Here is a 22,601-nt window from a genome sequence, read left to right on the forward strand (position 1 = left end):
TCATCTTTCCAATTATCTCTCTTCTTCCTTCCTTTCTTCTCTTTTTCATATGACAGATGCACATGTTTCTAGGTAAGGAAGTGTAAGATTACTTTGTTCTGAGTTATCTGTGGATGAGAGTTGGAAAAAAATAAAAGAATATATATGTAGGAATTAGCATGATTCACTACAAGAAACCAACTAAACACAAGAGGAGAGACTGGGATGAAGGACAGAAAAAGGTATGACATACAGAAACATGAGTAATCCCCCCTTTTAAATTTTTCTTTTTGAAACAAGTTCTCAATCTGTATCCCTAGCTGGCCTGGAACCCACTCTGAAACAAGGCTGGCCTCAAACTCACATAGATCCCCTGCTTCTGCCTCCTGAGTGTTGCCAAGCAAGCCCTTTTAAATCACTCCTTATTTTAGACATAAAACAAATGGTTGGATTAAACTTCCCAACCAAAGGGCACAATTTGCAAAACCAATAGTTACAAACACAAGCCAATCATATGTCCTGCAAAAGAGATTCATCTTGGATCCAAGACACAAAAAGACTGAGAGTAGAAGAATATAGAAAGATATCCCATGAAAAGAAAAACCCAGAAAGCTGGCGGCTACACAAACATCAGGCAAAATAGACTCTGAGTCTAAACTCTTAGGCTGGGGAGCTGAAGAGATGGTTCGACAGTAAAGAATTCTCCTTCTCTATCAGAGGACCAGAGTTGGTTCATTCACAACCACTTGTACTGCTAGCACCAGGGGATCCAACACCCTTTTCTGGTCTCAACAGGCACTGCATTCATGTGCACAAATGTGAAAATAGAATATTTTTTCAAATATTATGAGAATCAGCAAGGAGAGAACCTACCCCTGCAAGTTGTCCTCTGACCCCCACATATGCAGTAAATAAATGTAATCTAAAAATGCAACATTCTGACTCCACGTTTGCCTGCACACCAGAAGAGGGCACCGGATCTCATTATAGATGGCTGTGAGTCATAATGTAGTTGCTGGGAATTGAACTCAGGACCTCTGGAAGAGCAGTCAGTGCTCTTAACCTCTGAGCTGTCTCTCCGGTAATCTAAAATTTTTGAAATATATTACAAGAGACAAAGAGGAACCCTGCATATTCATAGATGACCACCTCATCGAGAGGATCTAATAATTGTAAACATGCGCACTTCAGATACTAGAGCCCCGCATAGAGGAAGCTGACTAAAGAGAAAATCTGGCCATTCCACAATAATACTGGGCCTTTGATACCCTACTCTTTATTTATGTGTGTATGTACACATGTGTGAGGGTCGCATGCTTGTGTGCATCTGTGAAGCCACAGGAGGATGGGGGTATCTCCCTCTGCCCCTTCTGTCTGTTCCTTTGAGGCAGGGTCTTTCCTTGAAACAGGGATTCCCATTTTCTCTTTTATGCTGGAAGCCAGCAAGACACAGCCATCCTCCTGTCTCCATCCCTTCTTGGAGTAGGGGTGGCAGGTATGCACAGGATTCTCCCGGTGCTGTAATGTGGATGCTGAGCCCTGAACTTCAGTCCCATGAGTGTGTGGCAAGTGCCTTTAACCAGTACGCAATCTAGTCCTACCTCCTCATTTCCCATGGCAGGTTGAGAATCTAAATAGATCTATAGGGACATAAAACAATGAAGAGCCTGAACACTATAAGCAACCTAGAGAACAGATTGTAGGACTTTCGGCTCAACACCAGCAGCTGCATGTGCGTTTCTAGTACATTTGGAACAGGCTCTAGGAGAGATCATACTTTTTTTTTCCCCAAACAGCTCAGCACACTTAAAAATACTGGAATCAGAGGCTGGCAAAGAGCCTGCTGCAACACAAGCGTGAGGACCTGAGTTTGGGTCCTTAGCACCCACATAAAAGCTGGGCTAATTGGCATGTGTCTGTAATTCCAGTGCGGTGGATAGAGACCTGCAGATCCCTGGAGCTCATTGGCTGGCCCGGGAAGCTCCAGCTTCAGTGAGACCCTAAACACAAGGTGACTTTGCAGATAAAGAACACTTACCTGAATTCCAGATGCAGCTGTAATCCAGCACTTCCGTGTGGGACAGGAGGCACAGACAGAACTGTCTAGAAGCTCTTGGGCCAGGTAGCCTGAGTACACAGCACAGCAAAGAAACAAGAGAGACAGAGACACCACCTCAACAGGGTGGAAGGAGAGAACAGACTTCCCAAGGTTGTCTTCTGACCTCCAGATGTGTGCCTATCACCTGCCCCCCACCCCAACTTCCTCCCCCCTCTCTCACACACACACACATACAACATTGAAATCAAAATAGCCTCTATGAACATAATGGAATTAAATTAGAAATCAATACAAAGAGATCTGGAAAATTCACAAATAGGTGGAATTTAACACATTTTTAAACAAATAATGGGCCAAGGAAATGATCACAGTAGAAATTTGAAATGCTTGGAAATGAATAGAAATGGTTCTGGGGAGGTGGCTCAGCAGTTAAAAAGCACCGGCCACTCTTCCAGAGGGCCTGAGTTCTATTCCCAACAACCACATAGGTGGCTCCCAACCACCTGTAGTGGGAGCTGATGCCCTCTTCTGACATAAAATTGTACATGCAGATAGAGTACTCATATACATAAAAAATAAATCTTTAAGCCGGGCGGTGATGGCGCACGCCTTTAATCCCAGCACTCGGGAGGCAGAGACAGGCGGATCTCTGTGAGTTCGAGACCAGCCTGGTCTACAAGAGCTAGTTCCAGGACAGGCTCCAAAGCTACAGAGAAACCCTGTCTCGAAAAACAAAAACAAACAAAAAAAATCTTTAAGAAAATAAGAAAAAGAGCTGGGTGGTGGTGGCGCACGCCTTTAATCCCAATACTCCGTTGGCAAAGGCAGGCAGATCTCTGTAAGTTCAAGGCCAGCCTGCTCTACAAGAGCTAGTTCCAGGACAGGCTCCAAAGCTATAACAAAACCCTGTTTGGGGAAAAAAAAAAAGAGAAAGAAATGAATGGAAACAAAACATAATGTCCCAAAATGTATTGGAGACAGCCAAGGTGCTTCTCAGAAAGATTTCCAGCCCCAACCAGGTTTTACTCCCTTTAGGGACCAGAAAGAGAAAAACAAATGTATCACAAAACTAGGAGAAAGAATAAAATTACAAAGATTAATGTGGATATAAATGATGGAGGTTTAATTCTCATGATTCTCCTTAAAGACTAAAATTGCACGTTAGCATGTATATATGCTATTAACTCAACAGTCGATGTGCTTGTTAAAAATCTATCCTTTAAGCCAGGTCTTGTGGTACACACCTTAAATCCGTCGGAGGCAGAGGCAGGCAGATCTTTATGGCATATCTGTGAATCTGAGGCCAGCCTGGTCTGCACAGCTAGTTCCAAGCCAGCCAGGGCTACATAGTGAGATCCTGTCTCAAGGAAAATAAGAAAACAAACACACAAGTGAATTCTTATTGTTTAGCCCAGCTATGATGGCCAGTGCCTGTGATACCAGCTACTCAGGAGTCTGGTGAGGAAGATCACCGGAGCCTGGGAGCTCTGGAACAGCCTGGGGCAGCATAGCAAGGTTCCGGATCAGCAACCCAGGGACTTTTGCTCCACCCAGATTGAGAGATGCTCTTGCGGTGCTGGCAGTGTTAGTATCTATTGGTGTTGGCAGTGAGTAGCGGTAGACAGCTAGGAGTAGCAGCTCGTGGGGCCCTGCTGCAGCCTCGGGCACTGGGTCTTACAGTCACAAGCACTAGAGCCTGCGTAGGCTCTCAGGAAGTCAGACAACCTCAGTCCTTGACCATGGCCATCCTTGCCATTCTGAGGCCTCGCGTGTAAAGGAATTCCTGGCCCTCCGTGGTAGTTGGTGTCTCAGCTTAGGCCTACAGAGCCCAGGACCCTTAAGACTTGGAAAGCTCCCAGAATGCTTCTAGTCATCAGAGTCTGTAGTTTATCTTCTTGGGTCTTCAAAGCCTTCTATTCTGCTCTAGATCCAGCTCTGTGTCCACTCTTACCCTGTCTTTTTTTTTTAATGCATGTGCGTATGTGTGTGTGTGTGTGTGTTTGTATGCATGCAGGTGCACATGTGTGCAGGTGGAGGCCCGTGGACAACTTGGACCATCATCCTCAGAAATGTCATCGAAGGAGTGTTCCAGAGTGCAAGGGAGATAACTGGGGAACTGGGGACGGATTTGATCGAGATATATTATACCCGGTATGACATGAAGAGAATGACTTTTTAAATACTTTAAAATCAGGTCCTTGTGCTTATGAGACAAGCACTTTACCAGCCAAGTCATCTCCCAGCGGTCTCACTCATTCCCTACTTCCAGCATCCCTTACAAGTTTTCTCTGTGCAGCCCTGGCTGCTCTGAAACTCGCTCTGTAGACCAGGCTGGCCTCGAACTCACAGAGATCCGCCTGGCTCTGCCTCCCTAGTCCTGGGATTAAAGGTGTGCACCACTACCACCTGGCTCCAACATTCCTCTTGCTCCTGCCCTGGTCACTGTCCCGAACTGCTCAGGCGTGCCTTGTGGTTAGGGCCACTGTTGTGGTGGTCATCACTGAGTGACAGCCATTGCTGCTGCTTTTGCCATTGCTCTCCACTTCTGCCAGTCTCATTGCCAACACCCAGTACCGCTCTGCTCCCAGCTTCTGTGGCCTGCGCTGCGTCTCCACTGCCACGGTTCTGCTGCTGCTTTACAGCTTCACGTGTGCTGCAGCCGTGAACGCCACCAGCCACCAGCGTTCTCTGGCTCCTCACTTCTGCAATGTAAAAGCCAACTGCTCCTCTGTCACCACTGCCACCTGCTCTCATCCACCAGTTCCGCCAGTTCTACTAATGACAGATGTCAAAAGTAGGCGAGGAAGATCACTCTATAAAAGCTTGCTACTGAGCCTCATGTTGCAACGCCCGGGGACAGGGGAGCACAGGAGTGTGCTACATGGCCACAGAATGGGCACATGTGCTGTCAGAGCAGAGCTTCGGAAAAAATGGAGGACTGGATTTAGATCACTCAAGGCATTGTTCCTCTTACACCAGTCTCAGCGTCCCTCTGCCGGCCCACGGAAGAGAAGTGTTCCCCTTTGGCCTGGATATCAATAATTAATTACAGGGAAAGTCTGGTGCCAGCCATTTGAATTGGTCTTGTCTGGGGATGTCCCTTCAGGAGCCAGAGGCTTGCTTCAGCAGCAAGCAGCTGTAGTTGTCCTGTAGCTTCCTCAAGACACCTTTGACGTGTCTAAAGCAGCTGGTGCTGGTGCTGGTGTAGCCCAGCTGGCTGTTGGACTTGCAGTCCTTAGCGTAAGGCAGCCAGAGCACCAAGCAAGAGTCCAACAACTACTACTCAGGGAGTCAGATCAGTGCCCAACAGTGTTTCTTATTCATAGAAAAGCAAAAGCCAGGAAGGTGAGTTAGCACTGTGACTTTAACAATGTTCCATTGCTGCCCAGTGCCTCAAAAATAGGTAGCCCCAGCATCTGCCTCTACAAGAGACTGTCTTCTCAAACCAAAATCTCAATGAGGTATCATGGACATATGGCTGCAATTCTAAGAGCAGAGGCAGGAGGACCATGAGTTCAAGGCTTGCCTGGATGCAAGTTCCAGGCAAGGCTGAGCCCTGAGTCTCATAGTGAAATCTTCAAAAAAAAAAAAGAAGAAGAAGAAGAAAAGAAAAGAAGAAAAAAAGCCAATAAAAAGGCTGAACATAGCAGCACACATCTTTAATCCAAGCAGAGTCAGGGAGATCTGTGTGAGTTTGTAGCCATCCCGGTCTATATAGCAGGTTCAGGGTCAGCTAGGACTACCTAGTAAGACCCTGTCTCAACAAGACAAAACCATACACACACACACACACTAACACACACACACACTGTAATATGCATGATACTGTTTTAAAAATAGAAAACTGTCAGGCAAGGTGGTGCACGCCTTTAATCACAGCACTCTGGAGGCAGAAGCAGGCGGATCTCTGTGAGTTCGAAGCCAGCCTAGTCTACAAAGCAAATTCTAGGACAGCCAGAATTGTTATACAGAGAAACCCTGTCTCGAAAACAGAAATAGAAAGCTAAAATTCAATGTGTCTGGCCTCAGGAAACACCAACAGCCCAGCAGCGAGGTTTCTGTCTTAGTGGAAGTGTCCTGGGTTTAAACCCTAACTGCCACCTGCTAGCTCTATCTCTCCCCTGCATTTAGTTCCCTCATTCTTGGTTTGTTTTTTATGTAAAGCAAAGGTCAACCGCAAACAAGTGCTGAGAATGTGGTTCAGGTGATGGAGTGCTTCCCTAACATGCACAAAGTCCTGGGCTGAACCCCTCACTTTTTAAATTAGGCACAGTGACAGACATCTATAAGAGGCTGGAGGATCAGAAGTTCACGGTCATCCTCAGCTATTTAGAGACCTCATGGCCAGCCTACATGAGAGGCCCTGTCTCAAAAAATTAAAAACTCACAAACCAAAAATTAACCTCACCTAATGGACAGTTCTAAGTACTCTATATTTTGCTTTATAAAATATACTAGGGATAATGGTAACTTCTGATTCAGACATGCTGATGCAGAAATAGTAAAATGTGTTCTGTAGGGGAAAAAATACATTAATAAGTTTACTTAGATTTCCTGAGAGAATTTATTAGCATTTCCTTCATAAAACAAAGGGCTGTTTTCTAAATCCCATTCTATATCATATGAAAGTAAATGTTCCAAGATACACATTGTTAAGACTGAAGAATTCAGGTTTCATTAGTCAGATATTTTAATGCCAATGAAGAAAATGCTATATAAAATAACTTCCTCTAGGCTGAGGGATAGAGGCTTTTTGTCAATATCTTTTCAATAAAATTTTGGAGGCTTAAAATTACTTTTTTTATTATGTAAAATCAACCAACGTACCCTGCCAAAATACAAACACGAATCAGACGAAGCACTATCTCACGCAACTTTGCTCCAATGTGCACATTATCTCAGAAATAAGTGCTCTGACCCACTGTAGGAGGGTGACAGCTCCTCAGCCACAGATGGGAATTCATTTCCTTGCTGCTTCCCGTCTGTAATCTGCAGGCTTGGTCTGATAGAGAGCACTCTGGCTTGGCACTTCCAAAGCCCTCCCAGAGCTGGGATGTAACACTGCTCAGAGCTGGGATGGCTCTCGGCAGGCACGAAGTGTCCCACACATCTTGTTTTGTTTAAACCCCGAGTGGCATCTGCTTTATTTTACCTCCTTTTAGGCTGTTTGTCCCAAACTGACAACAAAATGCCTCCTGTTTGTTCTCTTAGCTGTCTGCGCACTCCATTCTTGGAGGTGCGTAGGTCAAGAACCCTGTTGGAGACAGGTGGTGGTCTCCACGGACCACCTCACAATTACACAGCCCTCTCTGAAGCTGCACACGACACAAGGCCACCTCTTAGTGTCTGCAGGGTCCTAGACCCTTCGCCCACACTATCCATCTTCCTAGCCAGCATCCCCACACACTTTAACCCGCTCTCGGCAGCTGGCCCCCTCTTCTGCCTCAGATGGCCGTGAGTTTCTGATCCTCCTCTGTCTACCTGTCAAATGTTGAGCTTACAGGTGTGCATACCCTGAATCGTCCCCTCTTTTTTTTTCATTATTTTTCTTTCCTGGCAAACCTACAAGCCCCACCTTATCCATTCTTTCTCCTTCCTTCCTGCTCCTCCCTTCCTGGCCATCTCCATCCTTTCTTTCTCCTGGCTTCTTGCCTCCCCCTGACAGTGACTTGCTGTCTAATAAGAAGCTGACATTTTCTCCAAGTCTTGCTTTCAGCTATAGCTGCCACCTCTCTGTGTCTCAGATCTCAGTTGGTTGAGAATTTCAAAAGCTGTCTTTACATGTTTCGTTTCTAGCTCCTTCAACTCATCCTTTTAATATGGCTTCCTCTCCAACTCCATCCAAGACATTTTTGTACACATACAATGGGTGATCTTATCTCTAATTTTTAATTTATGTGTGTATGTGTGTTTGCCCAAAGAAGGTATCAAATCCCCCAGAGCTAGTTAGAGTTGATTATAAACCATCCAACATGGTGTTGACCCATCTCTCTGGACCCTCTGTCAACCTGTGGCTTCCATACACATATACACACACATGCACACACATACACACAGATACACATAAACACACAGATACACACACAGAGATACACACACAGATACACACACAGATACGCACACACACACCACAGAAAGAAAAGAGGAATGGAGAGAGCAAAGAAACTGGAGGGAGAAGAAAGCGAAAACACAAACTTCCTTCTGATGAAGTGCTTCTAGATTAAATCACCAATTTACCACTCCTTGCCCCAAAAATACAGTGTAAGCTGGACAGGTAGGTGGACCAACAGTTAAGAGCACTCACTGGGAAGTCAGGACCGTGAGGAGTGCGTTTACCCATTGAGACGGTGGGACAGATCTAACGGGAGACCACCAAGTCCAGTTGGAATGGAACTGATGGAACAGGGGACCAAACCGGGCTCTCTGAATGTGGCTGACGGTGGAGGAGGACTGAGAAACCAAGGACAACGGCAATGAATGTGAACTCTACAGCATGGACGGGCTCACTTTGAGCCTTAACCTTCACCTGGCGATGGATGGAGATAGAGACAGAGCCCCACATTGGAGCACCGGACTGAGCTCCCAAAGTTCTGATGAGGAGCGGATGGAGAGAGATCATGAGAAAGTCAGAACCATGAGGGACGCGTTCACCCACTGAGACGGCAGGACAGAACTAATGGGAGACCACCAAGTCCACTTGGAATGGGATTGATGGAACATGCGACCAAATCGGACTCTCTGAGGGTGGCTGATGGTGGAGGCTGACCGAGGAGCCAAGGACAATGGCGATGGGCTTGGTCTCTACGACATGGACGGGCTCTGTGTGAGCCTTGTCAGTTCGGTTGCTCACCTTCCTGGACCTGGGGGAAGTTGGGAGGACCTTGGTCTCAACATAGTGTAGAGAACCCTGATGGCTGTTTGGCCTCAAGAGGGAGGGAGTGGGGGTGTGGGTGGAGGGGAGGGGAGGGAAGGGGGAGGAGGAGGGGAGGAGATGGCAATTTTTAATAAAAAATAAATAAACTGGGAAAAAAAAAAGATCACTCACTGGCTGCTCTTCCAGAGAACACAAGTTCACATTCCAGAACCCACGCCAGGTGGTTCACAACTGCATATAACTTCAGCTCTAAGGGAACTGACACACTCTTCTGGCCACTGGTGGCAGACAGACAGACGGACAGACAGACAGACGCACATACACACCACATATGGTCACATATACACGTAAGTAAACATAAGTAAATTAAGAAAATAGAGGACAGGAAAACAGTCCAGCCACCGATCCACACTGTGAAGCGATAGTGCTGATGGCCATTTTTCCAACAATTAAGTTTCTAGCTTTAAAAAGTGGGAAGAGAAATTTAAAATTTAATTTTCAATTAAAAGAGAAGTCTGAGTCCAGTCAGGCAATAGCAATGTGTGAATTTTATTTGGTCTTGATTCATACAAAGAAACTCCAAATCTCCCACTGTCTAATCACTTTTTAAATTTCAACACTGACAAGATACCATTAACGCCACATGATGATATTGCTATGAAACATTTGAAAACTGTTCTTGAAAAGCTTAGGGAGCCGCACACGGTTCAAGCTGGAGACTAAATGATCAAATTTTGGGGGATCCAGTTGAGCTGTGTACACAGGAAGTGGGGGGAGAGGGCGAGGTCTAGACATGACTGTCGTCAGAACACGACTGCTCACCCTGGATGGTGGCTGGATGCTGTCACCATGCTATGGCTCATCTTTGCAGATGCTTAACATTTTCCACAGCGGGTTATTTTTAAAACTAAACACAGTGAACAGCGGTTTTGTGAGCCCGAAGCCACGCGATCACGTCACAGCACAGCCCTGTGTGAGTTTTCACTTGGCCCCTTTTCTTCACTCAGTCACACCCATGTGCTTAGCCCCTGGTTCTGTTTGCTCAGCCTCTAAACTGAAGCTTCATTTCACCTAATCCAAGTCAAAGCCGACTCGTGCACAGCTCTTGTCTGCTTCGGCCTGCCTCTAAAACTGTGTGCCCAGAGTGTAGTGTTGTTTTTAAAACACACCCCACGTCTGACACAAACTTGATCACACTGGGTCCTTTGCTTCAAATCAGATTGCTTCTCACCGACCACGGGATAAAGATGAAATAGTCGACGCACACAGTTGAGACCTGCAAGCTATTTTCTGACCGTATGTGCCTGCTTCATCTTGGAATGCTCCCTCTGGCTTTCCTATACTCCAAGCACTTCTTGAACCTGCCATCCTCAACTTAGCTCAACATTCACACATGTTCTTCCTCTGCCTGGAACGTTCTCCTCCCCCATGCATATCTCACCTCTCAGACCTCCCCTCACATTCTACTTGCTGAGGGTACTCTTCTCAATACTCTAAATGAGGTTAGACTAGCTACCTCCCATAAGAGCTTGTACCAACTGAAAATTTAAAGCAGATGGACTTGTTCAATGTCTGTAGCTTCCCTGTTATAATCTCAGAGAGAGGAACATAGCTCTTCACTCTGTCCCTAAAACCTAGCATTTTGTTTTACTAGAGGGTCAATAAATGTTTATTGATTTATAAATAGCTGGCTTGATGAATGAGCACTAAGTAAATGAACTTGAATATAATACTGGTCTCATCATGGAATAAAACTGCATTTTGATTATAACATCATACGGCTAACTTAGCTGCTGTCGCTCATACTTGGTATCAAAAGATTTGTAAATCTTGAATGTGTTTGTATGCAAGCCAAAGGAGGGAAGTATGAGGATGACCTCATTACAGATCCAGGTCAGGGTCCCTCATAATGACCCAAGTACTTGACCACCAAACAGGATGTCTCGGTATATCACCCACTTCCCAAGGAAGCAGCATACATCCAAACGGAAGTGCTTCTGATTCCCGTCTTAAGTGTGTGCTCTTCATACAGAAAACCCAGATGGTCTGAAAGGGGATTCAAGACCGCAAGCAATTATTTGAAACTGGCTGCACCACACAGTGCTTGCAGTCTCTAAACACCTCCAGTCAGTAGAACCAAAGCTTAAACATTTTAGAGACTAACTCATCACAACTTGCTGAATTAATGAGGAAGAAAAAAAAACACAAACTCATGAAGCAAATTTTTATTTTAAAATTGTTAGGTTTTTAGTGCATATGAAAATATTTTATGACATGAGACATAAGGATGTTAGCACATGGAAGTATAATAGAAAATATTTTAGGCAACTTTTGAAATCACTAATATGCTTATTTTCCTGTGAATGAGCCCTTTGCTTAAATGAGTTTGCTCATGGGACATCAAGGATATTTAGGATTTTCATATTATTGCTTAACAGCTTCCTAATAAGGCGTTGCGTTTCTACCTGATCTACACATAATAGTTTTTTCAACACACCAATCACGATAGTGGCCTTTTCTCTCAGCTCTGATGGTATACGCTTACTGTTCAAATACTCCGGCAGCTTGGACCTGGCATTGTACAGCATGTTGATTACCGTTTCAATGTCATCAGCTGACTCGCTGGTCTCTCCCTCCTGGAAGACGCGAGAACTGTACATCTGTTCTAACTTGTGCTCGGCGGCTGCGGCCAGGGCCAGGCTCCGTTTCAGGTGCTCCTTGGAGGCCTTGATGTACTCTTTGTACTCGGGGTTGCTGCCGTCACCAAGAGGCCCCCGCTGAATTTGTACATTAATATTGGAAATTTTTCTCAAAATGTCCTCATATCTCGGACTCAGGGAGTGGCGTCCAGAGAAGTAGTCGAAGTTCTCGGTTTCCGACTGGCCTGAGAGCTGGGGCACGTCCTCAGAGTCTGTGGAGCTATCCAAGTTGCTGGTGGTTCTGGTTGTTATGGTGACATGTGCAGTTGCCGACCATGGCTGGGAAACCATGGATGTCACACTCTGGACCTCCGTTTGCATCCTGTTTTGCTGTGTGTCTAGCTCTAGCTGGTCGTCTAGATCTGACTCTTGCAGGTTTTCATGCTCCGGCTCCAGGTCTGGCTCAGGCTCAGGCACTAGCATTGGCCTAGACTGGGGTTCTGGCTGCGGCTCCGGCTCCGGCTCCGGCTCTGGCTCTTCTGTCTCAATATACGGTACATCCGCGTGTAAAACAATAGAAACGTTATTTGGCCGGATGGACCAGAACGCTGTACTTTTGGTTTTTTTTCTCCTCTCTATTCCCAGCGTGAAGCCGCTAGAAGGGAAAGTTGTCTTTTCCTCGCTGATGGGCCTGATCAGACCGTCGTTTTCAGGGGTAACTTCAGGGGTGTGCATCAGCTCAGGCGAGGACCTTGGTTCTGGAACTTCCACAGTTCCTGAGGGATTTGACTTTTCCTCAGAGCCCTGATCTCTGGTGGGAACACTCATTACCAGGTTCTGTAAAACTTGTACATAATGATTCAAATTCTGCTCTTCATCAGGCAACACAGTTATGGCTTGAGGGGAAAAATCAAACACACAGTAAGTAATGTTTATTACATATGACACGATGACAGAATCTGCTAACCTCAGTTGCCCGTCTATGCTAGCACTTAAGTACACAAACGCGGATCTCGGCTTCCCTAACAGCAAGGAACTGGGCTTTCCTAACTGAAAATGCACAAGGGGAGCTGGACATGGGTGCCCTTTCCTCCACCATTTTACGCTTGTTTTCTCATATAGTTTATGTTTCAATAGGCAACTTACTAAACCAACTTCCTTGATCATGTTGTCTAGCCCTGCAAGGAACTATGATGGGTTTATACTGGCTCATTGGAGCAAATTATTAAATTTTTAGGAGCCAGATGTTAGGTAGATACAATTAAAAATTAAATTTTCTGAATTTGCAGTTGTATTAAGACAAAGATAATAAATACTCAAAACTCCTTACTTCCTACTTACCCTGTTTTGCTATTAGTTGTCTTTTGATTTGTTTTAAGTAATTTCGTCTTCTCTTTCATTGTTTTTTTTTTTAACTGACAAAATAAAAATCATATATCTGTGTACAACCACACTTGCTCTGAGTCTAGAGTTTCCATGTATGGAAGACTGAGGAAAACAAACACAGACCAGTTCAGGGAAACTGACACTCCCACCCTAGTCTCTGCCCTCCCACCTTCCAGTAGCATGATTTGGGGTGTTTTTCTCAATATTTTTTAAACAACAAAAAATACTATGTTTGTTCTTTTATCTCAAATAAAACAAATGTAATAAGATTTTGGTGGTAGGAGGCTAGAGAGCTGTCTCAGCAACTTCTTTTGCCAGGACCAGAGTTTGATCTTCAAAACAGCCCCTCCAACACACACACACACACACACACACACACACACACACTAATAATTCAAATATCTGATCGCTGCTCAAATTTTTCTGATTCTTTCAATTTTTTTCTGTTCATGTGATACATTTGGTATTCCTCACTGCCACCTTTAATTTATTTTTATTATGCGTGTCAGCGTGCTGAGTGCAGTGACTGAGCCATCATCCCTCCAGCCCCTGAGTGCAGTGACTGAGCCATCATCCCTCCAGCCCCTGAGTGCAGTGACTGAGCCATTATCCCTCCAGCCCCTGAGTGCAGTGACTGAGCCATCATCCCTCCAGCCCCTGAGTGTTACCTTTTAGAAACGATTGCACTGCTGTTAAGTTCCTTTACATCCTTACACTTTTGTGAGTCATTCTAAACTGCTTACTGGCAGAATTATACAATGTCTATAATTTGTCTCTAAATAAACTAAGGACAAGAATTTAGGAGGAGGGACAGGGAGGTTAGGAGAGAAGGAATATGAGCAGCTATATCAATGATGCAAGATTAATCAAAGGGTCTATTATAAGTGGAGCTTTTGTAACACTATTTCTATTTCTGTGTATATTTCATCTTTTCTATAAAAAGTTATTTCTAAAATTTTTGAGAAATTTTCTTTTCTAGGCAACTAGAAACAAGCAGTTGGGCTAATCATGCCCAACCTAAAATGTGCAGTCAACGGAGAGGCAGAATAGCTTTGCAGAGGGCACTGCCTTGAAATTAGTCTAGGATGTACTTGATCTTCAGTAAATTAGCTTGTCTCTTCAGACTAGCAAATGGGATACCCAGGTAGCTATTAAATAAGTTAGGATGCCAAAGAACAGGAAAAGGAGGTGCTCACTGGATGTGATTTCTAAAAACATCTCAAGTACTTATTATCCTCCTCTGCTGTTACTCTGGAAACACCAAAAAGCCTGTTTGTGGTTGCTTAGCAACAGAGGCGCCCTACCTCCTACCTTGCTTTTCTTCCTTGTAAATGCACCCTTGGGTCTCTGGATCATTCTATTCTTGAATTCATCCCCTCCCTGCATGCTTCCTGCCTCTTGTTTTTGCCCTTCCAACACATCTATGCATTTCAGACTGGCTTTCTGGGTTCCACTAATCAGGACCATTCTTGCAAATCAATTTGAGTCCCATAAAAAATGTTTGCAGGCAAGACTGGAGAAGGGTCACTTCCAGTGTCCCTACAGACAGCCCTGGCCACCATGAAATCCTGTTCTTCTCCATTCTACAGGAAGTCCTAAATTTTGAGTAAATTGTCTAATTCTTACAACAAACAGACCAACCCACTAAAAGCTGAGTCACCTATTACACCTTGACTATCTCCTGTGGTCTACCCCAGTACAACATAGCTGCTGTTTTTTGCCACTTGGATATCTTACCTAAGCTAATAGCACACCCCAGACCATGGCTAAGGTTAAGAAGCCCTCTAATGCTGTGGGCACACAGCAGTAGGTAAAGAAGGTGCTTGCCTCTCAAGCACGAGGACCAGAGTTCAGATCCCAGTACCCATGTAAGCTGTGGTGGTGTCCCAGTAGGGAGGTGGCGATAGGAGGATCCCCATGGCCTGCCACCAGCTAAGCTTGCAAATCAGTGAGCTCCGGGGTGAGGGAGAGACCCTGTCTCAAAGAAAATAAGGTGGAAAAAAAGTAAAAGAAGACACCTGAGGTCGACCTCTGGCCTCTATATGCATGCCCACTGGCACACTACAAATCCGTTCACAGACACACATGTGAACATGTGTGTCATGTGAACATGTGCGTCATGTGAACATGTGCGTCATGAGATATTTGTACACTGTGAAGATGTATTTGCTGTGATTTGTGTAATAAAAAGCCCAATGACCAATAGCTAGGCAGGAGGCATAGGTGGAATTTCCAGAGAGAGAAAGGAGGGGGAGAATCTAAGTAGGCAGGAGATGCCAAGGAGACATGGGGAGAGGGTGAGTGTCAGACATGCAGATGAGAGGTGGAAAACCACATGGTAAAACATAGACTGATAAAAACTGGTAAATTTAAGGTATAAGAGCTAGAGGGATAAGCCTAAGATAAGGCTGAGCTTTCATAATTATTAAGTCTCTGTCTTATTATTTGTGAGCTGGTGGCCCAAAGAAAAATCCAACCACACACACACACACACACACACACACAGAGCAAGGTAAGATATCAGGATACTGCTCCAGGACCTCCGTAAAGCACTTGGAGTTAGAGACAGGAGGATCCGAAACCAAGGTCATTTGAGGCCAAAATGGGCTGAATGAGACCCTATTCAACAGCAACAACAGGGGCAACAAAAGCAGCAATAAATAAGCTTGAACCAAATGAAACATAGTAGAGTCTCAGAAAGAAATCGAAGATATAAAAAAAGAACCACAATGAAGGCTTAGAAGTTACAAATGTGAAAAACACAATAGTGGAAATGAAAACATCTCAAAGGTGAGACTCAACGGCCATATGGAGGAGATGGGAAAAGGTTTGGTGAGCCGTGGGCCAGGCTGATGGTACAATCTGAAAAAATAAGGAAAAGCAGAAAAAAACGACCAGAGTCCATTGCTGCTCTCGTAGAAGACCAGGTTGGGTTCCCAGAGCCCACATAGTGGTTCACAACCATGCAGGACTCTAGTTCAGGAGATCTAGCACCCTCTTCTGACCTACCTAGGTACCAGGTATTCACATGGTATACATACATGCAGGCAAAAGACTTATATGTACCCAACCAACTAAACTTAAAAATTCAATGTAAATAAATATGGAGAGTGATCAAGAAAAGACACTTGACTCCACCTCCATTCCACACACAGGTGCACACACACCCACAAACACATATGCACACACACACACACACACACACTGACAAGTATATATAACACTCACATATGCAAAGCAAGAGGTAAACGACTTACCTTTGGGGGGAAATGAATGACAAGTTTAATCTGAAGTCATGAGGTTGGAAGAATGGGTGAGAAGAATAATGAACCCAGAATTCCACATCCCAGAAAAAGATCTCTTGGGGATGAAAGGATGGCCAAGGAGAAAACAAGGGAAGCTATCAGAAAACCTACCCAAAAGAAAGATGGCTAAATGTAGTTCCCAGAGCCTGGTAAAATGGCTCGGTTGGTAAAGGTGCCTGGCAACCTGAGTTCAAAGCCCATGACCATCTAGGAAAGGGTAGAAGGAGAGAACCAACCCCAGTAACTTGTCTTCTGGCCTCACACACGGGCTGTGGCAAGCACGCCCACAGCACACACACTAAAGACACAAATAAAATGAAGTAGTCGATGCATTTCCCCACGAGAATGGAAACGTCCACGAACACCAGAAAAGAGAGCGAGATCAAGAGAAAGAGGAACAGAGCACTGTCCTCTTGAGGTTTTCAGACTGCCTGACAGATGTCACAAAGTCAGCGCGTTCTCTGATGTGGCAGCTGGCACACATAAAGGAAATACTTAGGGCAAGTGTGCCATGAAGATGCGCAGGGGTATAAAAGGAGGTAAAGTTTCGTCCTGGTTGGATTTTGTCAACTTGACACAGCTGGAGTCATCTGGGAAGAGGAAGCTCAATTGTGAAAGTGCCCCCATTAGGGTTGCCGTGGGACACTTCCTTGACTCGTGACTGATGGAAAAAGGGCCAGCTGCTGTGGGTGGCACCATCTTTGGGCTGGTGGTCCTGGGCTCTATAAGAAAGCAGGCTGAACAAGCCAGTAAACAGAATTCCTCCATGACTTCTGCTTCAGTTCCTGCCTCCATGTTTCTGCCTTGAGTTCCTGCCCTGACTTCCCTTCATGGTGGACTGTGAGCTATAAGATGAAACAAACCCTTTCCTCCCTCCCTGAAAGGCATTTGGTCATAGTGTTTATCACAGCAAGAGAAAGCAAACTAGGACAGGTTTCTGCTAATAAGATAAACACACACACACACATACACACACACACGCTACATCAACTATACAAAGAAACTATAAAAACACCAAACCAAAATAGAATTTTTAAAAAGCATATCCTTCAATATGAAATAGATGGTCCCTGTCTATGTGCTCAAAAATGTTTTAAACACTAAAGCTTTAAATCCAAACCAAGTTGATAATTTCAATACAAGTTTTGATATAAATGTCTGGTGAGTTTGAGGTTGTAGTAAAATATCATATACAACACTGGGAAACTTGGTAGCTCAGTATAAAGAATTTTTTTTGTTGTTTTTCAAGACAGGGTTTCTCTGTAGCTTTGGAGCCTGTCCTGGAACTAGCTCTTGGCCAGGCGGTGGTGGCACATGCCTTTAATCCCAGCACTCGAGAGGCAGAGGCAGACTGATCTCTGTGAGTTCGAGGCCAGCTTGGTCTACAAGAGCTAGTTCCAGGACAGGCTCTAAAACTACGGCGAAACCCTGTCTCAGACAAACAAACAAAAAAAAAAGATGCAAAAGTTGAAATTCATTGAAATACACCTGACTTTTTTAGTTGAGGGTTTGTAGGTTGGGGAGATGATTCACAGATAAAAGCTCACGTGCAAGTGTGAGGATCTGAGTTCTGGTCCCCAGAACTCAAGTAAAACAGGAGTCCACAGTGTGTGTCTTTAATTACAGTGTTCCTATAACAAGATGGCAGGGGGACACAAGAGAACCCCCATTGTTTACAGTGGTGAACAAGAATCCTGCTTCAGAGAGGTGGAGAGTGAAGACAGCTGAGTTTATCTACTGACTACCACACACATACACACTGTGGCACCTGTGCAGCCACACACATGTGTGTATGTGTGTGTACATGGATGTATGCACACGCATGCCCCCCACAATGAACTTATACATGTTTACTTTGTCCTGCCAACCTTGGCACAGGCACTGTTGATGACACACCCAAAAATCTAACCATAAGTTTTATATACTAATTATTAAAAGAGTCTTAACAACTGTAAGCACAAAAAATGTAAGAACCTGTGCCTCAAAATAAAAAAAAAAAAAAAAGAACTGATGTATTTCCAACTCAAACTAGCCAGCCAGGTTGCTGTGTTTTATGGCTGGAATACACTCAGAGTGACTGCAAAGGGAACCACTTGGTATTCCTCCAACAGCTTTTCTTTCTTTTTTATTGTGATTTTTTTATCAATTTTTATTCATCTCTACATTTTTCTCTGCTCCCCTCCCCGCCTCTCCCCTCCTCCCTTCAACCCTCTCCCAAGGTCCCCATGCTCCCAATTTACTCAGGAGATCTTGTCTTTTTCTACTTCCCATGTAGATTAGATCCATGTAAGTCTCTCTTAGGGTCCTCATTGTTGTCTAGGTTCTCTGGGATTGTGATTTGTAGGCTGGTTTTCTTTGCTTTATGTTTAAAAACCGCCTATGAGTGAGTACATGTGATAACCGTCTTTCTGCGTCTGGGTTACCTCACTCAACATGATGTTTTCTAGCTCCATTCATTTGCCTGCAAAATTCAAGACGTCATTATTTTTTTCCAGCAACTTTTCTTACTATTCATTTAAAGAGGCAGCTTCTGCTGATGGACAAACAAGTCCCTATAGTCATATTAATTAGCATTCTAGTTTTTTTTAAAAAAATCCAATTTAATGCCGGGCAGTGGTGATGCCTTTAATCCCAGCACTCAGAAGGCAGAAGCAAACTCTGTGAGTTTGAGGCCAGCCTGGTCTACAAGAGCTATTTCCAGGACAGGCACCAAAGCTACACAGAGAAACCCTGTCTCAAAAAACAACAACCAAAACCAAACAAACAAAATCCAACTTAGTATCTTTGTGTGCTTCATGATTTATTTATGTTCATAGGCTCAAAGTTTTCCCACACAGAAGACAGGCTTGCTCCAGGTGACTCGTCCTGCCCATAGGACACTGGCAATCACTTGCAAAGTGATTCTTGGAAACCAGTTGCCATGATTTAAAGGAACTTGGAGACTAGACAGAAAACTCAGTTGGGAGAGTGCTTGCCTAATATGCACTCTCTAATATGAAGGCTTGGGGTTAGATCCCCAGTGCTGCATTAATTGGGTGTAGTGCCACACGCCTATAACCAACATTGGGGAAGTAAAGGCAGAGATAGCAGAAGTTCAAGGTCATTGTTGACTATGTAGTGAGTTCAAGGTTAGCCAGGGCTTCATGAGACCCTGTCTCAAAGATAAAATGGACAAGAGAAAGGGGGACAGAAAGTGTGTGTGTGAGAGAGAGAGAGAGAGAGAGAGAGAGAGAGAGAGAGAGAGAGAGAGAGAGAGAGAGAGAGAGGGAGATTGAAAATGAGAATTCACTAAAAGCAACATGGAAAAAATAGGTCATCTTGGCTCATTATGTCTCCGCTGAATTCTTGCATGTCCTAGGGTATGCAGATGAAGGAGGACATCTCAGCTGGCCTGGTAAACCATGAAAAATTATGAGCTAGTGCCGGGCGGTGGTGGCGCACGCCTTTAATCCCAGCACTCAGGAGGCAGAGGCAGGCGGATCTCTGAGTTCGAGGCCAGCCTGGTCAACAAGAGCTAGTTCCAGGACAGGCTCTAGAAACTACAGGGAAACCCTGTCTTGAAAAAAAAATGAGCTAGCAAGTAGGGGCAGCCTCGTCTAATTTATTTCAAGCTAAGGAGATGATCTGGCAGGTAAAAGCACTTGCCCTGCAAGCCTGACCTGAGTTGTTTCCCCAAACCCACAGGGGGCAAGGAGAGAACTGCTTCCTGCAAGCGGTCCTCTGACCTCAGCACATACAGTACATGCAGGCCACGCCCATATGTGCACACACACAAATGTAATAACAAGAAAAAGGGATAGACAGGATCTTTCTATCATGGTGTATTAATAGAGACAGGCCACTGAAAGTACCTGCTGTCCTGCTAAGGTCATTCTCAAGACATCCCCCACTTATGTGACATGCTCCCCATTAATAAACAGCGTCAGAACACTCCACCTGCAGTCTGGAATCCTCCCAAGTGTCACAGGCTTTGGTACTGAAACAGCCAGATGTGAATTTGCAACATTGTAACCAAGTAACTTGGAGCTTTACAAGGTCCTTAAGATAAATCTGTTTTTCTTTTTGTATATTTGTTGTCAAAGGTGAGCATTATTGGCTGCTGACTTAATTCTCCCTCCGTGTTCTTAAAGACAAAGGGCTTCCTAAGGACATAGAGAAGACTCACATATTCTCTCTCTCTCTCTCTCTCTCTCTCTCTCTCTCTCTCTGTGTGTGTGTGTGTGTGTGTGTGTGTGTGTGTGTGTACATGAATGCAGACCCATGCCTTAAAGACCACATGGAGGTTAAAGGACAGAGTTTTAGTTGTGTTTTTCTTTCACTGAGGGGCCTGGGGATTGAACTCGGGTCATCAGGCTTGTGTTCACTCATTGAGCTATTTCACTAGCCTAATTTTATTTTTTGAGACAAGCTACTATGATAACTAAGTCATGAGATGGACTTTCCCCAGCCTCAGACGGATCTTAGCGAGGGCTGGAGAGATGGCTTAGTAGGTAAAGTGTTTGTGAAGCCCTGGGTTCTATCTCCGGAGCCCATGTGGAAAAAAGCCCAGCCCAGCAGTTCACCCTGGTAATTTCAGCAGGGGGACGATGAAGGCAGGCAGATCCGTGGGGCTCACTGGCCAGCCAGCCCAGCCTATTTTGCAGTGAGAGACCCTATCTCAAAACCAAACCAAACCAGGTGGCAAGCATCTGAGGAACAAGACCTAGGGTTATCTTCCGACCTCCACACGCATGTGCACAAACACACAGCACAGTTACATGTGTGGTAGCCAAGACAACCACAGGTGCATCTTGGCAGCTGGGTCCCTTAACAGTCAAGATGCCCCTCTGAGGTTAAACTGTCTCCAAGCTGCAGAGAGGCTGTTCTCACTGTATCAAAGAACAATGAGCCAAGGCGTTTCCCCACATGCGTGCAATAAAGAAGGGTCTTCAACTGCCTCCTCTTTATGGACATGGGAAGAAATATTCTAAAAGAGAGATTCCATTTACCAGGATGGGAGCGAAAACCTTACCATGTGGATAAGCCATCTACCTCATAAATATTCATAAAAACGTATATTAAATCCACAATACAGAACCCACTGTGCTGCTATGCTCTTTTGGAGATAGCCAACTCCAATCTCTCTCTCTGGGGTGCTTTGCTTCGTTTAATACACTTCTGTTTACTGTTGGTACCTTTTGGCTGAATTTTTTCCTTCCAGAATCCCAGCAGGAGACACACCCCTCCCCTCAGCACACAGTCCCTTCCAATTTAACTCAGGGACCAGCCAGTCTTTTCCTGTCAGGGGCCAGATAGTAAATATATCAGACTTGCAAGCAGAATTGTGCAGCGAGCCCTTAATTGCTGTTCTAATGCAGGAAAGCAGCAAAGGCCAATACATAAAGTAATGACTGGTTGCATTCCAACAAAACACGAAGTGTTTGAGTCCGGACTGCAATATGTCACCGGTTTTGTGTCCTGGGCAGTGAACTGTGCCACCTAAGGAGTGTCCCCAGCCTAAGAAGGGGTCACAGCGAGTCCAGTCTATGAGCTGAGCATCCTGGGGACAATGGGCAGAGCAGGATCAGGATTGGAGTGTCACCCAGGCCAGTATCTGGGACAGTGGGCCGGAAGGTGCAGGAGAGGAAACCCCGATCTCAACCCGGCCTATCACTCACTTGGATACGCCAATAGGGATGAAGGCCATAGCCACAGCACAACTAGGACCACGGGCTTCATGGGCGTCGTTCACAGCACTCCGCCATCCGACGGGAACGTCCTGGGCCCACCAGGCCGGGGTACCTCAGGGCCCGAAAAGGGGGATGTCAGCGGCCTTTGGTCCCACGTCAGGGCCCTGGCGCCCCGCAACGGTTGCCAAAGTGAATGGGTGGGGGCGGGGCGACCGCGTGATTTGCGCGCGTGGTGCTGGGACTCAGCAGGTATCAGGAGTGACTCCATGGCGATCTGCTGCTGCAGGCGCTTAGGGTAGAGGCTGGAGAAACTCGGCGAATGGCACGCTATGGCACTCCCCGGCTGAAAACACAGCTGTTGCACAGAAGTAGGTGTCTGATGGAAGAGATGACCTGGAGATTACACAGAGCCAACGGTGGTGGGAATCGCTGCCGAAGCCCCAATCTGCCCCAAAGGAGATGGGAGTGAGGGGTCAATTGAAGTAAGGCTTAGAGGTTCAGACTAGTTGCATGAGTGTTTGAGGGTGTGGGATGGTGGAGGTGAATGGGAGGAAGAGGTAGGGACATTGCAGACACCATAGGGGTTTTGGTTGTCATTTTGATTTGTAATGATTACATCCCGTTTCTTTCTTTTTCTTCACCACCCCCCCCCTTTCTTTCTTTTTGATTTTTCGAGACAGAATTTATTTT

General features: G+C 45.3%; 1 protein-coding gene across 1 annotated transcript; it reads right to left on the reverse strand.

Annotated features, from left to right (window-relative positions):
- Nucleotides 1–11,302: 11,302 nt before the first annotated feature.
- Nucleotides 11,303–21,960, reverse strand: Spesp1 (sperm equatorial segment protein 1). The gene is made up of 2 exons (XM_038321138.1): nt 21,900–21,960; nt 11,303–12,447 (listed from the first exon to the last, which is right to left on the reverse strand). Exons 1-2 carry the CDS (start codon nt 21,958–21,960, stop codon nt 11,303–11,305), a joined length of 1,206 nt encoding a protein of 401 aa, XP_038177066.1.
- Nucleotides 21,961–22,601: the final 641 nt, after the last annotated feature.

Source organism: Arvicola amphibius, chromosome 3, assembly GCF_903992535.2.
Source record: "Arvicola amphibius chromosome 3, mArvAmp1.2, whole genome shotgun sequence".
Lineage (NCBI taxonomy): Eukaryota > Metazoa > Chordata > Mammalia > Rodentia > Cricetidae > Arvicola > Arvicola amphibius.